At 36.7% G+C, this 16,091-nt stretch overlaps 1 protein-coding gene and 1 pseudogene across 1 annotated transcript; one reads left to right on the forward strand and one right to left on the reverse strand.

Annotated features, from left to right (window-relative positions):
* Positions 1-276: 276 nt before the first annotated feature.
* On the forward strand, positions 277-1,835 carry LOC140036154 (uncharacterized). The gene is made up of 3 exons (XM_072077452.1): positions 277-1,299; positions 1,373-1,474; positions 1,546-1,835. Exons 1-3 carry the CDS (start codon positions 277-279, stop codon positions 1,801-1,803), a joined length of 1,383 nt encoding a protein of 460 aa, XP_071933553.1. The 3' UTR covers positions 1,804-1,835.
* Positions 1,836-4,294: 2,459 nt separating this feature from the next.
* On the reverse strand, positions 4,295-6,219 carry LOC113728755 (UPF0481 protein At3g47200-like; annotated as a pseudogene).
* Positions 6,220-16,091: the final 9,872 nt, after the last annotated feature.

Below are 16,091 nucleotides of genomic sequence, written 5' to 3' on the forward strand. Positions count from 1 at the left end.
ATCCGGAATCCTGGTAGCCATATTGTCCTGCAAGTGACTAGACTGGATGAGAACGAGGTTGGGATATTTGAAAGAATGTACTGGAGTTTAAGTGCAATGAAGAATGGGTTTCTAGCTGGTTGTCGACGAATAATTGGATTAGATGGCTGCTTTTTAAAAAGTCCATTTGGTGGACAACTTTTGACAGCTATGGGTAGGGATGGCAATGATAACATGTTTCCCATTGCAATGGCTGTAGTGGAAGCCGAGAGATATGACTCATGGAAATGATTTTTGATGGAGTTGAAAATTGAAGTTGGTGCTGAAAATGGAGCTCCATGGACATTCATATCTGATAGGCAAAAAGGATTAGTCAGTGCAATTGATGATGTGTTTCCTGAATCAGAGCATAGGTACTGCCTTCGTCATATATATCAAAATTTCAAACAGAAGTTCAAGGGAAAGGAGTTGAAGGAGTACTTTTGGGCAGCTGCGTCTGCTGGGAACATTCGTGACTTCAAGATAGCAATGGCTGAATTGGAAAGGGCTGATCCAAAGGTGGGAGAAGCTATGAATGCAGCTGGTTGGTTAAACAGGATTCCTGCACATTTATGGTCCAGGTCACATTTCAGCTCCTCATGCAAGAGTGATATTCTTGTTAATAATTTGAATGAGTCATTTAATTCCTACATACTTCCAGCAAGAGAGTTCACAATCATCTCCATGTTTGAGTGGATAAGAAGAAAACTCATGCAGAGGCTAAATGTGAAAAGGGAAGGCATGCAACAGTATGAAGGGAACCTTTGTCCAAACATACAAGAACGACTTGAGAGGAACAAGCTAAATAGTAGGTTCTGCATAGCTCATTATTCTCGGGATGCTGAGTATGAAGTGGATTGTGGGACTAGAGTATATGTTGTTGATATAAGTCGTAGAACATGCACATGTGGATCATGGCAACTAAGTGGGATTCCATGCTCACATTCTATTGCTGCCATTCAAAGAGATAAATCAGAGCCTGAACACTATGTTGATCCTTGTTATAGCAAAGAAGCATACTTGAGCACCTATAACTACACTATAGCTGCAATGCCCTCTGAAGACTATTGGGATTCAAAAGGAGCTGAAAAGGTGAATCCCCCAAAGATTAGAAAGCAACCTGGAAGACCCAAGAAAGTGAGAAGAAGAGAAGCTGATGAAGTTAGAGGCACCACATCTACAAGAAAAGGACTTGTTGTGCACTGTAAGAAGTGTTTTAGGCCAGGACATAATTCTAGGACTTGTAAATTCCCAATCCATCCAAAGTCCAAGTTTTATAAGGTAAGTAGTAGTTAATTTGTAATCAGTGTCATATGTACTTAATTTGTTACCTTATGTGTTACCATTAAAATAGGTGCCTGCTGGAGCTAGTGATGCTGGAAATGCAGGTGAAGATGTTGTAAATGCTGGAAATACAAGTATTGGATCTGTCTCACAACAGGGTTCAGTGTCACAGGTACTATTAATGATGATGGTTATTACTGCAATTACTGCATTTAACTGACTTAAACCTATCTATTTATGCAGCCTTGTGAAACTTCTGCTGCTAAACCAGTTTTTGAAACTAGAAGACCAACTGATGAACCTGTTGAACCTGTTTTGGACACTAGAAGACCAACTGATGAACCTGTTGAACCTGTTTTGGATACTACAAGAACTGCTTCTGCTGTTGAACCCATTTTGGATACTAGAAGATCAACTAGAGTCAGAAAACTTGTACCAACAGTTGCAAGTGTGTTGGAAAATTTGAGGGCTAAGAAAGCTAAACGTGTTTCTAGAATGTGAGGACTAAGAGGGCTAAACGTGTTTGTAATTCAATTAAGTTATTTGTCTGCAAATGCTTTTTTTTTAATATGTTGTTGCTACACTTTCTGTTGAATCTTGGTGTCTACTGTTAATATGTTGTTGCTACACTTTTTGTTGAATCTTGGTGTCTGCTGGACTTAATGATTAGCTACTTATTACCTTATTTTGTTTTGTAAAAATTGGTTATGAACTTCTGGATAGCTATATTGTCAAATGAATCCAAAGTTCAGTGGTGTGAGCCCATGTTAAGTAAGTCATACGAATTTGGTTCAATGCTTGGTTCAATGCTTCAGAATTTGGTTCCATGCTTGAGGCATCTTGGAAATTGGCTTTTGATGTGTGCTTTTTTGCTTTAGAACTTAGTCTGAACCTTTACTGCTCCTTATTTGTCTATACTTGAACTCTTGCCGCATAGCTATAATGGTAGTTAAATTAAGGGATAATTTCAGAGCAATGTGGTACATGTTTACAAGCAAGCAGGTTAAAATCCCGCATGCATAATAACACTGAAACCCGCAAGCGGGATTCTGTATTTTTTCTATTTCAAGGTTAGCTCGCATGCGGGTTAATGTTATATTTGAGCGCGAGAAGAAAAAATTGGTAATTAGGCTCTTTGGGCATTATAAGTAAATATTTAAATTAATGGCAGTTTTATTACACCAATATTATTGTATTATCATTATTATGATTATTGTATTATTTCTTATGCAAATATAACATTTAATTATTTAAATTTGATTTTATTTTTACAATTTATAAAATTTTTATCACTTATATAATATTTTTAAAACCCTAATACATCTAAATTTGATTTTATTTTTCAAATTTATAAGATTTTTATTTAAAAAAATGGGATACGGATAAGATATCCGGATGGTTCGATTTGCATAGGTGCATATGAGAATATCCGAATACTCTTTAAACCCGCATGCGGGTTTAAGGAGATTATGGCAACTCTCTGACACACTAGTTACCCGTCCAACTCTCAGGGGAGGTTTCTGAAATTATCCCTTAAATTAATTGAGATACTTTCTTTTGCTTTAAACCATTGCAAATGTCCACTTTGGATAGCTCATGTATGTGCTTTTTGGCTATGCTGTCTCGATGAGTACCAAGTTCAGCCTGTGAGTACCAAAGCAGGTTCATACCAACTGGAAATCATGTTTGCCTATTATATCAATTGACTGCCAAAGCAGATTCATTCATTCATTCATTGAACACAACAGGTTCAGATTTACAACACTTTTAGAGCCACAATTCATCTGAATTATTTTCACTTAAACATCAAAATGAGAAATGATAGCACAGATATAGCAAAACAAGCACCCACGCAAATCTTCATGGCTCCTAAGCTTTCTTCAATGTTTTTCATTTTCCTCAAATATAAACCACCATCCATGCGCAAGCCTTCCACTTCTGAACTATCAATACTTGATTCTCCACTAAATATGTCTCTCCTTGTAACATTCAAATCACTAGTGTAATTTTGTCTTATTCTCCTTGTTGGATTGCACCATGAGAAAAATTCACAACTTCTTGTCGCACAAACAAAATATAGCTTTCCTTTTGAAGGTTTGTCAGATTCAACAATTTTTACCGCTGCTTTTCTCCCACATGAACAAAATAGGTATTGGTACCTTAGATCTTCAGTACTTCCACCAGCACTGCTTGAGAATGACATCTATAGTTTATTGAAAAAAAATTAATAATCCATTCAAGTCATATTTCAGGAAAAGGAAAAGACTGCACCTTGATGTTAGAACTCACCTTCAGATTTCCTTCGTTCTCTATCTTGGGTTCCTTCACCAACATTCAGTGCAAAGTCAGCTACAAAGTATTTCGGAAGATGGAAAGAGATGAGGAGCACCCATCTAGGCTTTATTGGGTACGTCAAATTGGTCAGGGGTAATATGGGTATGTTTCCTACTGCTACCAGAAGAACAGGCGCGTTTTGCCCACGAATCGTTACGGTGGATGCTTTCCGTCTATTTGCCAGTTCAACCCAAACCACAGGGGGTTTATGTATAGCTTTTTGAACGATGGAGGGGTTATGTGATTTTTTCGAAAACCACAGGGGGCTAAAATGTAATTTGCCCTAAAAAGTATTATAATGTGGGGGATGGGTTGGATTAGGTGATAAGGTGGAAAAAATTATGAGTAGGAGGTCATGAGTTCAAGACAGGTCATGAGTTTAAGACATCCTACTTAAAAAAAAATTATTATAATGTGACTAAATAATTGTTTCAATAATGAGATATCCCTTTTGTCCTTTGAGAAATATCCATTTTGGATTTGATTTGACTAAGACATTTTCAATGATAAATTCATTTTGAATTTGATAAATAGATTACTTTTGAAGATACCCTTTTTGTTCTTTAGTATAATGTCTATAACATATTTGTGGATGGTACTTTTGAAATGTCAAAAAGTCATTTTTTCACATAATTAAAGATTGGGCAAAAAGTCCCGATGGCCCTCAAACTATTAGCCGGATGAACTTTTGGCCCCCAAACAATTAAAAGTAAATTTTTGGCCCCCGATCTATCCAAAGTACAAAATGTTAGACCTTTTGTCAAATTCAGCAGTTAATACCGACGGAATCTACGACTACGTGAGAAGCACACCGAAATACGAAGGGCATTTTTGGCAATTTCAGCATCTGTCCCAAAATAGTTCTCGATTATGTTCCAATCGCATAGAAATTGGACGTCCTTGGACAAATTTATCAGGCAATCCAAGAATGTAGCACAAGTCGTCATGTGTTTGGAACAACCCGCCTGACATTGCTCGTAGGCGACACAATTCAATAGAAACGAGCTCATGAAATCATCCAAAGCAATTCTGGGCATCTCGATTACCCCCCGTGCCTGAATTTTATGGCCAAGAAGCTCTCTTCCTCGCTGGGTTTAAGGTCAATTCCAGCGTACGAGAGATGCGAGACGCATTCGATTACGCGAGTGTTCAGAAACCCATCGGGTTTAGGTTCACCGTGTTCCAGGGGGTTGAAGCTTTCGCAAAGAAAGTCCAGCAAATGCTTGCGTTCGAGTTCGAGGCTGCTGTATCTGGCCAAAACTAGCTCAAACCTTTGCAGTGCATTGTTGAAGAAATTTAGAGTCAATCGACCCAAAGACGGCCCTGATCCTTCGTCATCGGGGTAAGCATACACCCACGACATCTGGATCAACATCGAGGTAAGCGGATCATCTGGATCGACCGGCACCAACCCTCCAAACTTTCGAAAGATTTCCAGAATGAAACAACTGTCAAGAACCAACATCTCTATGAATTCATCACTGCTGTACCCTGTATTTTCAAAGTAACACTCCCTAGCCTCGGCTTCCAAGGGCTGTACGACCCTCAAATAGTCCTTCAACCCAATGCCCTTTTTTTGCGTCCGCTTCAGAAGAGCACCCCAGAATCACCATTTCGTATGCCCTTTGTATTTCGGGTCTCACGTGTTCGTAGATTCCGTCTGTATTAACTGCTGAATTTGACAGAAGGTCTAACATTTTGTACTTTAGATAGATCGGGGGCCAAAAGTTTACTTTTAATTGTTTGGGGGCCAAAAGTTCATCCGGCTAATAATTTGAGGGCCACCGGAACTCTTTGCCCTTAAAGATTCATGTCACATCACCAAATGGTCGCGCCGAAGAGGGTAGGGGGTAGGGGTGAAGGGAGAGGGGGTGGTGGGTGAAGGAGGAGGGGGAAGATGATAGGAGGGAGAGAAAGGAAGGGAAAATGAGGGAAAAGAGGGAGGACCGACGGAGGTGGGAGGGAGGAAGAGAGAGAAAAAAGGGTGTCGGCTGGCAGTGAGTTGAGATAGGAGTGGAGAAAAAAAGAAAAAGTAAAAAAAAAAAAAAAAACTCTCTATGTTTTTTCTTTTTTTTTTTTTTTTGGTATTGTGAGGTGTGTATTTTAAGGTATTTTTTAAAACTTTATAAATAAAATTGTAAAATAACTTGTCCATTAAAAACAAAGCTGCCAAATAGACTCGTTATTCTACAAAATTCCTTCAGACAATTTTCTCTGCAAACACTTACAGATAAAGAACAAAACTTTGGACCTGCTTAGCACCTAAATTTTTCAAGTATATTTTCTTTTACAAGTTTTTTAAAAGCTTTGTTTATTAGCTATAGGAACATCAAAAAATTCCACAAAATTTTTAAAAATATACATTTCAAAAAACTTAAAAATATACCAAAAAAATTTTTCCTTCTTTCCCCTTTTTTCTTCTTTTTCCCCACACCTTAGCCCACCAATGCCCCTTTTTTTTTCCTTTCTTTCTTTTCTCCTCCTACCTCTCTTCCTCCCTCTTTCCTTCTCCTCCCTCCCTCTTCCTCCTCTCCTCTTCTCCCTTCCCTCGCTACCCACTTTCCCTTGTGGCTTTAGTCGCATGACCAGTAGCAGAGGGGGTCTGATCGCATGAATAGCAGAAAAAGGGGCTCGGTGAAGGAGGAGAAAGTAACGGAGAAGAGGAGAGGAGGAGGGGGGAGAGAAAAGGAGAGGAGAAAGAGGAAGCAAGAGGAGAGGAGAAGGAACGGGCAAAAACACAATGGATCTTCTGTCTTATTTTTTGTGTAACTTTCTATCCCACTTTATATTATATTATTATTTCTCCTTCATAAATATCATATTTTACTTTTTTTATTTTCTTAAGATCTAATAACTATTAATTGAGTAATACACAATATTTAACAAACTCAAAAAATCAAAATGCATAAAAAATGAGATTTTTTAATGAATTTTCTGATGTATTTTTTAATTTTCTATTATATGTTGCTTTTTTGAGATAGTTGTATTTATTTTTACTCAGTTAATTGTTATTGCATCTTAAGGAAACAAAAAAGAACTAAAATATGATATTTGTAAAGAAGAAATAGTAATATAATAAAAAGTGGAATAGAAAATGGCACAGATAGTAGGACAGAAAATCTGTTACAAAAAAACCCAATGGATCTTCTGTTACGAGGAAAAAGATGGAGATAGAGATGGCAACAGTGTCGGTGACAGGGGAGGGGGATGGTGGCAATGGCCAGTGGTGGCAGAAGTATTGTGATGGCAGTGGGAAGGAAGGATTGAGGGAGAAAAGATGGAGAAAAATAAAGAATTTTTTTACACATTTCTTAAACACCCAACTATACAAAAAATTTTCTATAAATTATAGGAAAATTTTATACAAACATCCAAAAAATTCACTATCCAAACGGGGCTATCTTTGCCTTCCAAATCTTTGTTAAAGAAGTTCATCTTTTATCGTGAAAAATATCCATTTTGTAGAATACTACATGTCCATGATAAATCAATACTTGGTCAATCCTACGATCGACTAAATACTTGCTCAATAATCAACACACAGTTATTCTTCTTTTATATAACACTAAAACTAGCAGTTAACTTTACAGTCCTATGTTAACTTCTCATACAACCCAATGAACCGATGATGAAATATTAAAGAACGACGCATTACAACTTAACAATGTATTAGTTTTTCCTTTTCCTTTTTGATGTTGTTCCTTTTCCTTTTCAATATAGGCAACCAATGCAGCATCCAACACATTCACTTCTCCGACCTCAACTAGGATTAATTACTCTAAGAAGACTCTAGTGCTCCAGTTCGTAAATCGCATGCAAGACAGAATTTCTGAAGAAAATTTACTTGCTTACAAATTAATCATTCCAGTGGATTAGAAATTAAACCATTCCAATGGCTTACAAATCCATTCCAAGCAATTTGTTTTTTATCTGATCCCAGAATACAAAACCTTCCCTATAGTTTGTTTTCTTTGGGTTAATCCCTACACTACTATCATATCCTGAAACCGATAATCTTAATCAGTGACAAATTCTTCAAGAAGGTCAAGAAGATGACAAATTTATTGGAAGCTACTACTCGGTGGAAGAAGTATAAAAGACCAGGACCGGATCCTATGGCACTGTTTACTTGGCTGGGGAAGCTGATTCTCTCTTCCTGTCGACCTTGTTTACAGCGGTGAAAAGTGCCGACATTGAACACTCAAAGTCAGTACTAATGGAAGCCAAGTTCTTGAAAGAACTAGGAAGTAATCCCTATGTGGTTCAATTTTTTGCAGATGATGCTAGCATCGAAAACAATAAAATAGTTTACAACATGTTGATGGAGTATGCTCCTAGTGGTACCCTTGATGACTTCATTACTGCTTATGGTAACGCATGCAATATTATACCTGATTGCCATGCCAACCCTTTACCCTTTTATGCTGCTTAAAGGTCTTTCTCATGGTACACATGGGATGATGACTGGCCGGCTAACTTGGAGTGATGAGGATATGTGGGATTTATTGGTTGAGATGGTGCTAGGGCCATCTGAAATTGGAAAAGATTTTCTGAAGAGATGCTTTATTAATTACAAATCCTAACTATAGATGGACCGTTGATATGCTTCTTGAGCATCCATTTATTGTGCATAACATCAAACGGCTGCCTCAAGATGAAGAAACTCACTTTCAGAACAACCTTTTTGGCATCAATAATGGACCGATTGTTGCACAACACTTATTTTCAAGTCCCTTCAAATCTCAATTATATCCTTCCTTGTCGTACCAACCCCTTCCAAAAAGAACAATTTGTATCATCTCTTTCCTTTTGAGGGTAATTCACAAGCTATTGGAGGCCCTTTTCCTATCCCTTGTGGAGTAGAATGCATTAACAATCTCCTGGCAAAGTGAGAAGTACAAGATCATTGGAAAAGGCTCGGGAGTGTAGACATGCATATTGAGCACCAGTCAACTCTGAATTGGACATTGACAAGGAGTCAAGGACTAAATTGGTGTTGTAGGTAGAAGAGCAGTGTTTGGTGAATTTTTTTTTTTTTTTTTTGGTGAAATAGTAGGTATTGAAGCTGTTCAACTTCGAGCTTGAAGCACAACCGATGCAAAGAAGATTCTTGCATAGAGCGTAAGTTTTAGTCAAGAACTTAGCTGTGAAGAAAGAAGTTGTTAAAGTGCCTTGGAAGATTACGTTCAAGCAACTCTGTAAACTTTTTAGAGTATTAATTCCAACATTAAAAAATACTCACTCTTGCTAAACTGCAAAGTTAGTAGTTAACTGTGCTAATTAAAACCAAAGCATAGGTACAAGAAAATCAGCAGCTGATAAGAACCGTTGCCTGCAAAATTTTACTAAAGCAATCTAAAATCTTAAACAGTAGTTGTCCTAATGTTGAACCATTTATCAATTCTTAACAACCATTATTCATCAAAGGGTAGACTCTACTTCAACATATCAGAGCTACAACAGAATTTCTGTTTACAATTGCACAAAACAGAACCTAATACAATGCCGGAAAGTGTACTCGCAGGCGCTTGTAGAGTAGAAAACACTTTGATCACATCCTTGAACAACAACGTTGGTGGCTGGAATGCACTCCCAAATTCCCTCTCTTTTGCTGCCTTGTGTATCTCCTGAATGTCCATCAGATTCCTACTATCTTCCTCTAACAATCTCAGCATTCACCTCATCTGACTCTACACCAATGACATAGGGAAATTTCATGAAAACGATGAACTCTGAAGCCTAACGGATAGGGCACAATTTTGACTTGTTTGTTGCAACACGTTTGTATGGATTTCTCTACAGATAGATCCTGCAGCAGTTTGAACAGTACATTTCCTATCAAAGTCAATACAAATATGCTTTACAGCAAATAATCCACAAATTTGCCCTCTTTACCAGCTAGCTAATGAATTGGCACTAAGCAACCAATGTTGATGACAAGAATACTGGAAAGCAAAAGACAATGCATCATAATATAACTACTGCTTTTAACTAATATGAGCCCTTACATCTTTTATTTTATTTTTCTTTAGAGTTCATCATACATCAAAAAACTCAAGAATCATTGAGGATTCTTCGTGCATAACCTTAAATATATCCATCAACTATAATTGATCGTCAAATTTAACCTTAATTTCTTTCATTTCTCTTCTTACTTTTAAAACTCAGCTAAAAAATCTAAGAAAAAAAAAAGCTCCCACAAAAAACTTGTGAATTGAAAATGGCGAGGTTTTTGAGAAAAACATAAAAATGAAAAGCTAAAAGAGCTATGAATTCAGGGTAGTATGGCCTAAAAACTAATTCCTCATGAAGTTTAATCAATATAAAAACTGCCATTGTTGATGATACGTTTATTTATTGTATGTTAACAGGTATTTTGGAAAGAAAACATCTAGTCACTGTATTATGAGTGACCAACTAGTATTTATAGGAGTATAAACCTAACAAACTATTTACAAGAATACCCTTACTAATTTATTATCTATAAGATACTTATATTCTCTTAACATTCCCCCTCAAGTTGGAGCATATATATCATAAGCACCCAACTTGTTACAAATGTATTTCACCCTAGAACCTTCTAAACTTTTGGTAAACACATCAGCCAATTGATCTACAGACGGTACATGAGATGTCTTGATGACTCCGTCAAGCAATTTTTCTTGAATGAAATGACAATCAACTTCAATATGTTTTGTCCTTTTATGAAACACTGGATTAGACGCAATATGAACAGCTGTCTGATTATCACACACTAAATTCATAGGCTGTTTATGCTCAAACTCAATTTCAAGTAACATGCTTTTCAACCAAACCAACTCACACACAGTGTGAGCCATAACGCGGTATTCAGATTCTGCACTTGATCTGGAGACAACTGTTTGCTTCTTACTCTTCCACGACACTAAATTACCACCAACAAATACACAGTATCCTGTGGTCGATCTTCGATCTGAGGCAGAACCAGCCCAATCTGCATCACTATATCCTTCAATATCAGTGTGTCCATGATTTTGATACAACAACCTTTTTCCAGGAGCACTCTTAAGATACCTGAAAATTCGTATAACAGCATCCCAATAACTAGTACGAGGGATATCAAGAAATTGACTCACAACACTCACTGCAAACGAAATGTCAGGTCTCGTTACAGTGAGATAATTTAATTTACCCACAAGTTTTCGATATTGCCTAGGATCATCTAGTAATGTACCTTGATCTCCTACTAATTTCACATTAAGATCCATAGGAGTATCTACAGGTCGGCAACCTAACATCCCAACTTCACTCAGCATCTCGAGTACATAATTTTTTTGACATAAATAAATCTCATATTTAGACCGAGCTATCTCAATACCCTGAAAATACTGTAGATGACCTAAATCCTTTGTCTGAAAGTTTGCCTGCAAATTGAATTTAAGTTTCTGGATCCCCACAACATCATCACCTGTAATCATAATATCATCCACATAAACAACTAATAAAATTTTACCAGCATTAGAATGCAGATAAAATACAGAATGATCTACTCCACATCTTGTCAGACCGAACTCCATGACAACTCTACTAAACCGGCCAAACCAGGCCCTCGGAGACTGTTTCAATCCATATAAGGATTTTTTCAAACGACAAATCAACCGTGAATTCTCCCCCTGAACAACAAATTCAGGAGGTTGTTCCATATATACCTTTTCTTTCAAATCTCCATGCAGAAATGCATTTTTCACATCCAACTGATACAATGACCAATTGTAAGTTGCTGCCAAAGAGATAAGAAGACGAACCGAGGTAATCTTTGCAACAGGAGAAAATGTTTCTAAGTAGTCTATTCCATACACCTGAGTAAATTCTCTAACTACCAGACGAGCCTTCAATCTATCAATAGAACCATTAGGTTGCACTTTTATAATGTACACCCATTAACAACCAACGACAGGCTTACCTGAAGGACGAGAGACAAGATCTCAAGTACCATTTTGTTCCAAAACAGACATCTCTTCTTGCATACCTAATCTCCAACCAGGATGATTAAAAGCATAGGTAATAGACTTAGGAATGAAGATAGAATCAAGGGAAGCAACAAAAGAAAAATATGACATAGAGAGACGAGAATAAGAAACAAAATTAGAAATAGGATGGGAAGTACAATGTCTCTTACTTTTGCGTAAAGTAATAAGAAGATCTAACTCAGAGAAGGGCGTCATACCTGGATTTAAAAATTGAGAGTTAATTGGTGAAGTGCGTAACATATCAGGAACTTTCTCAACCATGGAACGATGAGAGTAAACTTGAAGATGAGGACGAGATAATCGAACTATGAAATCTAATAGACTAGATAACTTAAGTAATAAAGAGAAAGGGACTGGTAAAACAGGAGAGAAAAAATAATCAGAGGGAGGAAAAAGAGGGACACTGGTATAACTCACAAGGCATACTGTGTTTGATAAAATATGGAGTGGATTCAAAGAAAGTAACATCAGTACAAGTAAAAAATTGATTTAAAACTGGACTGTAACATCTATACTTTTTTTGCGCTCGTACGTATCCTAAAAAAATACATTTAATAGCACGAGAATCTAATTTATCCACCCCGAGAGCAAACTGATGAACAAAGTACACACATCCAAAAATACGAGGAGGTAATTTAAACACAAGTTCTTGAGAAAAAAGAATGGAGTGAGGTAATTGACCTCCAAGAATATTAGATGGCATGCGATTAATTAAATAACATGCAGTGAGAACTGCATCACTCCAAAATTGTTTGGGCATATTCATGTGCAACAACAGTGTTCGAGTAATTTCGATTAAATGTCCAATTTTTCTTTCAGCAACTCCATTCTGTTGTGGAGTGTGAGGACAAGAGGACTGATGAATAATACCAGACTTAGTCATAAAGGTATTAAAAGGAATGAAAAAAATATTCTTTCGCATTATCACTGCGAAGTATACGTACAGGCACACCAAATTGATTCTTTATTTCTGTAACAAATGCAGAAAAAATGAAATATAATTTTGAACGATCTTTCATAAAATAAAGTCATGTAACTCTTAAAAAATCATCAACAAAGATTACAAAATATTTAAAACCTAACTTTGAAGTGACTCGACTAGAACCCCAAACATCAGAATGAACTAACAAAAAGGGTTCAGAAACCCGTTTATTGACTTTAGGAGTAAAAGAAACACGATGATGCTTTTCAAACTGACAAGACTCACATTCTAACGAAGACAACTGACTCAAAGTAGGAACCAACTTTTTCAAATTTTGTAGAGACGGATGACCCAAACGACAGTGAATTTCAAGAGCAGAAACAGTAGCAGGACATGCAATCGGACTATTAGAGTTGAGAAAATAAAGACCATTATACTCATGCCCTCCACCAATCGTTCTCTTTGTTTTCAAATCCTGAATGACAATAGAATCAGGAGAAAAAGTAATTGAACACTGTAGAAATTTAGTGAGTTTACTAACAAACATTAGATTAAAGGGCAAATCGGGTACGTAAAGAACAGAAGACAGCGGAAGAGATGGATTAATTTTACAGTATCTAGTCCTTTAACTTTAGTGGTAGATCCATCAACTAAAGTAACATGAGAAAAGGAAGTAGACTCTTGAAAATTAAAAAAGTTTTTAGAGGTACCTGACATATGATCAGTAGCTCCAGAATCAATAATCCATGAGTCATTACCTTTTTGTGCTAAAGAAGCAGAGGAAAGAGATGCATGATTTGTAGTTTGGTATTGTAAGAATTTAACATAATCTTTCTCGGATATAGTAACAGTCTTCTGAGAACTCGATTCAACTCGGTCAGTGGTAACCGCATTAACAAACCTTTCAACCATAGCGAATAGCACTTTAAACCACAAAAAGGGTCAAAACTCGAGATGAACAGTGACGCTTGAACAGTGCGCCGTGTACAGTACGGCTGAACAGTATTTTTGCTAGATGTTTAACCCTAATCCTAGAACTTTAGTTCTGATACCATGTTAATAGGTATTTTGGGAGGAAAACATCCAGTCACTGTATTATGAGTGACCAACTAGTATTTATAGGAGTACAAACCTAACAAACTATTTACAAGAATACTCTTACTAATTTATTATCTACAAGAATACTTATATTCTCTTAACATTGTAGAACATATTCGATCACAATATATTGACATTCTAATATTTGTTTATGGTATTTAAAGGAATTACAAATTTGTAAACTGAAACCCATAAATGGTTTTAATTCTTGTGTTAACCAAAAAACAAATTAAAGTGAGGAGCTTTATTACCTGGGAATTGGAGAGGCTCTTTAATGCAGGCATGGACCATGTAAAGAAAAATTTGTATTTTCGTTCATTTGTGCTGTTAGATTAGAAACAGTGTCAAGGAGGCGAACAACCCTATCAGATTTCAATTAATTTGATGCTAAGGTTGCCACCGAATGCAATGACAAATACCAACGTGGAGAAAGTCTGTTTTCAAAAGATTATCTACAACTCGTGCAAGTTCAGCATCAGGAATTTAACTGGGAACACTTCAACATACGATACTGTATATAAATGATTGTGTTGTGGCTTCATTTTGGGAGAAACACAAGACGTTATTAATTAGGATTAATCCTTCCTACTTTTGCACACATGTCATGAATCAAACGGTGATAGTGTATACACTGTCAGTGTATATAAGAGTCTAGATTATGGTGAATGCAACTCAAATAGCAAAGGTGTGTTTCTAACGTGGGACGATTTGTGGGTTAGAGTTCCTAATGGTAAAAAGGGGTGTAAAGTGATCCTTCAAGGGCTCACTGGCTATGCGCGTCCTGGTGAACTTCTAGCCATTATGGGTCCTTCTGGCTGTGGGAAGTCCACACTTCTTGATGCTTTAGCAGGTGCTTCAAGTCTTTAATTTTCTTGATCTTTAGTTACATGCAAGAATTAAAATGTTTCCTTGTTATCTCAAACTATTGCTCCACACTTCTTGGAACAGTAGGAATGAAAACCTTATTAAAAAACATTTTACCAACTTCTTGCTTTGAAAGTTTAAATATTCCAGAAATCTAAACAACATTCAATGCATGGCCCTTATACAGCCAACCAAACCGAACTTTGCCACTTTTAGTTACTGTTTCATACCTACTAGGAGGCATAAACCGCGCGGTGCGCGGTGGTATAGAAAGAGAAGATGCCCAGGCAAGTATATGATGTGGAAGGAAAGTAATGGAGGAGGATATATTAGCTTAGGTTAATGGGGGTTTTTTTTTAATGGTTTTTGTTATTTTTTTTGGTATATGGGGTTTCTTTAATGGTTTTTTGTTTTTTTTTTGGTATATGGGTTAAATAAGAGCAAAAAAATAAGCAGTAATAAACTGGAGCTTTAGGAAGATTGGAGCCGAATAGAACAAGATTTATAATGGAAACAATTTCCGTAGAAAGAAAGCTCTATAAAATAGAGCAAGACACAGAACTACAATTTATTCTCAAAGACTATCGCAGCACTTAGTAACCCAACACGGACTAAGTTAGATGAACAGTGAAATTAAAATGCCACGGATATAGTTTTTCAATGCCTTTTTTGTTGAATATGATAACAGCAAAAGAGGTGGCCGACTGTGGAATAAAAAGCAATATGTCTCCAGGGCAAAGAGCATGATCGACTGCGAAAGTGGCCCAATTTTTGTCGAGGGATCTCTGCTTCATGCCAATGCAATACGTTTTATAGCCGCTTGTAAGAATTACTGTTGGTGTTGTGTTTTCATGTAGCCGAAGGTCAGCAAATTGTGGAAGGGCCTATTTTAGGGGAAAAAAACATTTGTTAGATCAGCTAAGAATGCAGGTGTAAATAAATAGTATAAAGGAAAGTATTTACCAAGCTGTGCTTAGAACGGTTTGTATAAAACTGGTAGAAAGAAACAAAGGATGTCCAATCGTGCTGCAGAAACTGATTTATGGAGGAGGTGATAGTACATGAATCGGGCTGGTGTCTCAACAAGGAACCAGATGCTTCAACATTAGATGTAATGTTTGAAAGCATAGGCAGAGGAAGTGTCCATGGCATGAGAATATGTGACTGGGAAGTGCAGAAAGCCATGGAATCATAGGATAATTTTCCCTTGATTCTAAAGAAGACCATGTCATTCTTGTGGAGTAAATTCTTTGAACAGTACAGTTCCCAACCTTCTTCAAAGTATCCATCCTTAATTTTAATATTCCAGCAGCGTATGCCATGATACACTTTAATTGTTATGTCATCTTGGAATCCAATTGAATCAAAAAGATCAGCAGAGATTTTCTATAGAAGGGGAAACAAACAGAGTTAAATCTATTATGTGAGAAACGAATAGTTGGAAAACAGGTTTATTCTTATTTACCAACCTGTTTGGTCCTATTTGAGCAGAAAAAAACAAAGCACCATGGTCGTCCGACTGGTATGCTTTCAAGGGAAGCGATGGTTGTATCTATAGACAA

This window comes from Coffea arabica, chromosome 2e, assembly GCF_036785885.1.
Source record: "Coffea arabica cultivar ET-39 chromosome 2e, Coffea Arabica ET-39 HiFi, whole genome shotgun sequence".
NCBI classification, from domain to species: domain Eukaryota; kingdom Viridiplantae; phylum Streptophyta; class Magnoliopsida; order Gentianales; family Rubiaceae; genus Coffea; species Coffea arabica.

What these genes read in the sequence shown, in the direction of transcription:
- LOC140036154 (XM_072077452.1), top strand. Translation starts at nt 277, where the DNA reads ATGGAGTTGAAAATTGAAGTTGGTGCTGAAAATGGAGCTCCATGGACA. An exon ending in CAAAGTCCAAGTTTTATAAG is followed by an intron (nt 1,300 to 1,372) that starts GTAAGTAGTAGT and finishes CCATTAAAATAG; the next exon opens with GTGCCTGCTGGAGCTAGTGA. An exon ending in AACAGGGTTCAGTGTCACAG is followed by an intron (nt 1,475 to 1,545) that starts GTACTATTAATG and finishes CTATTTATGCAG; the next exon opens with CCTTGTGAAACTTCTGCTGC.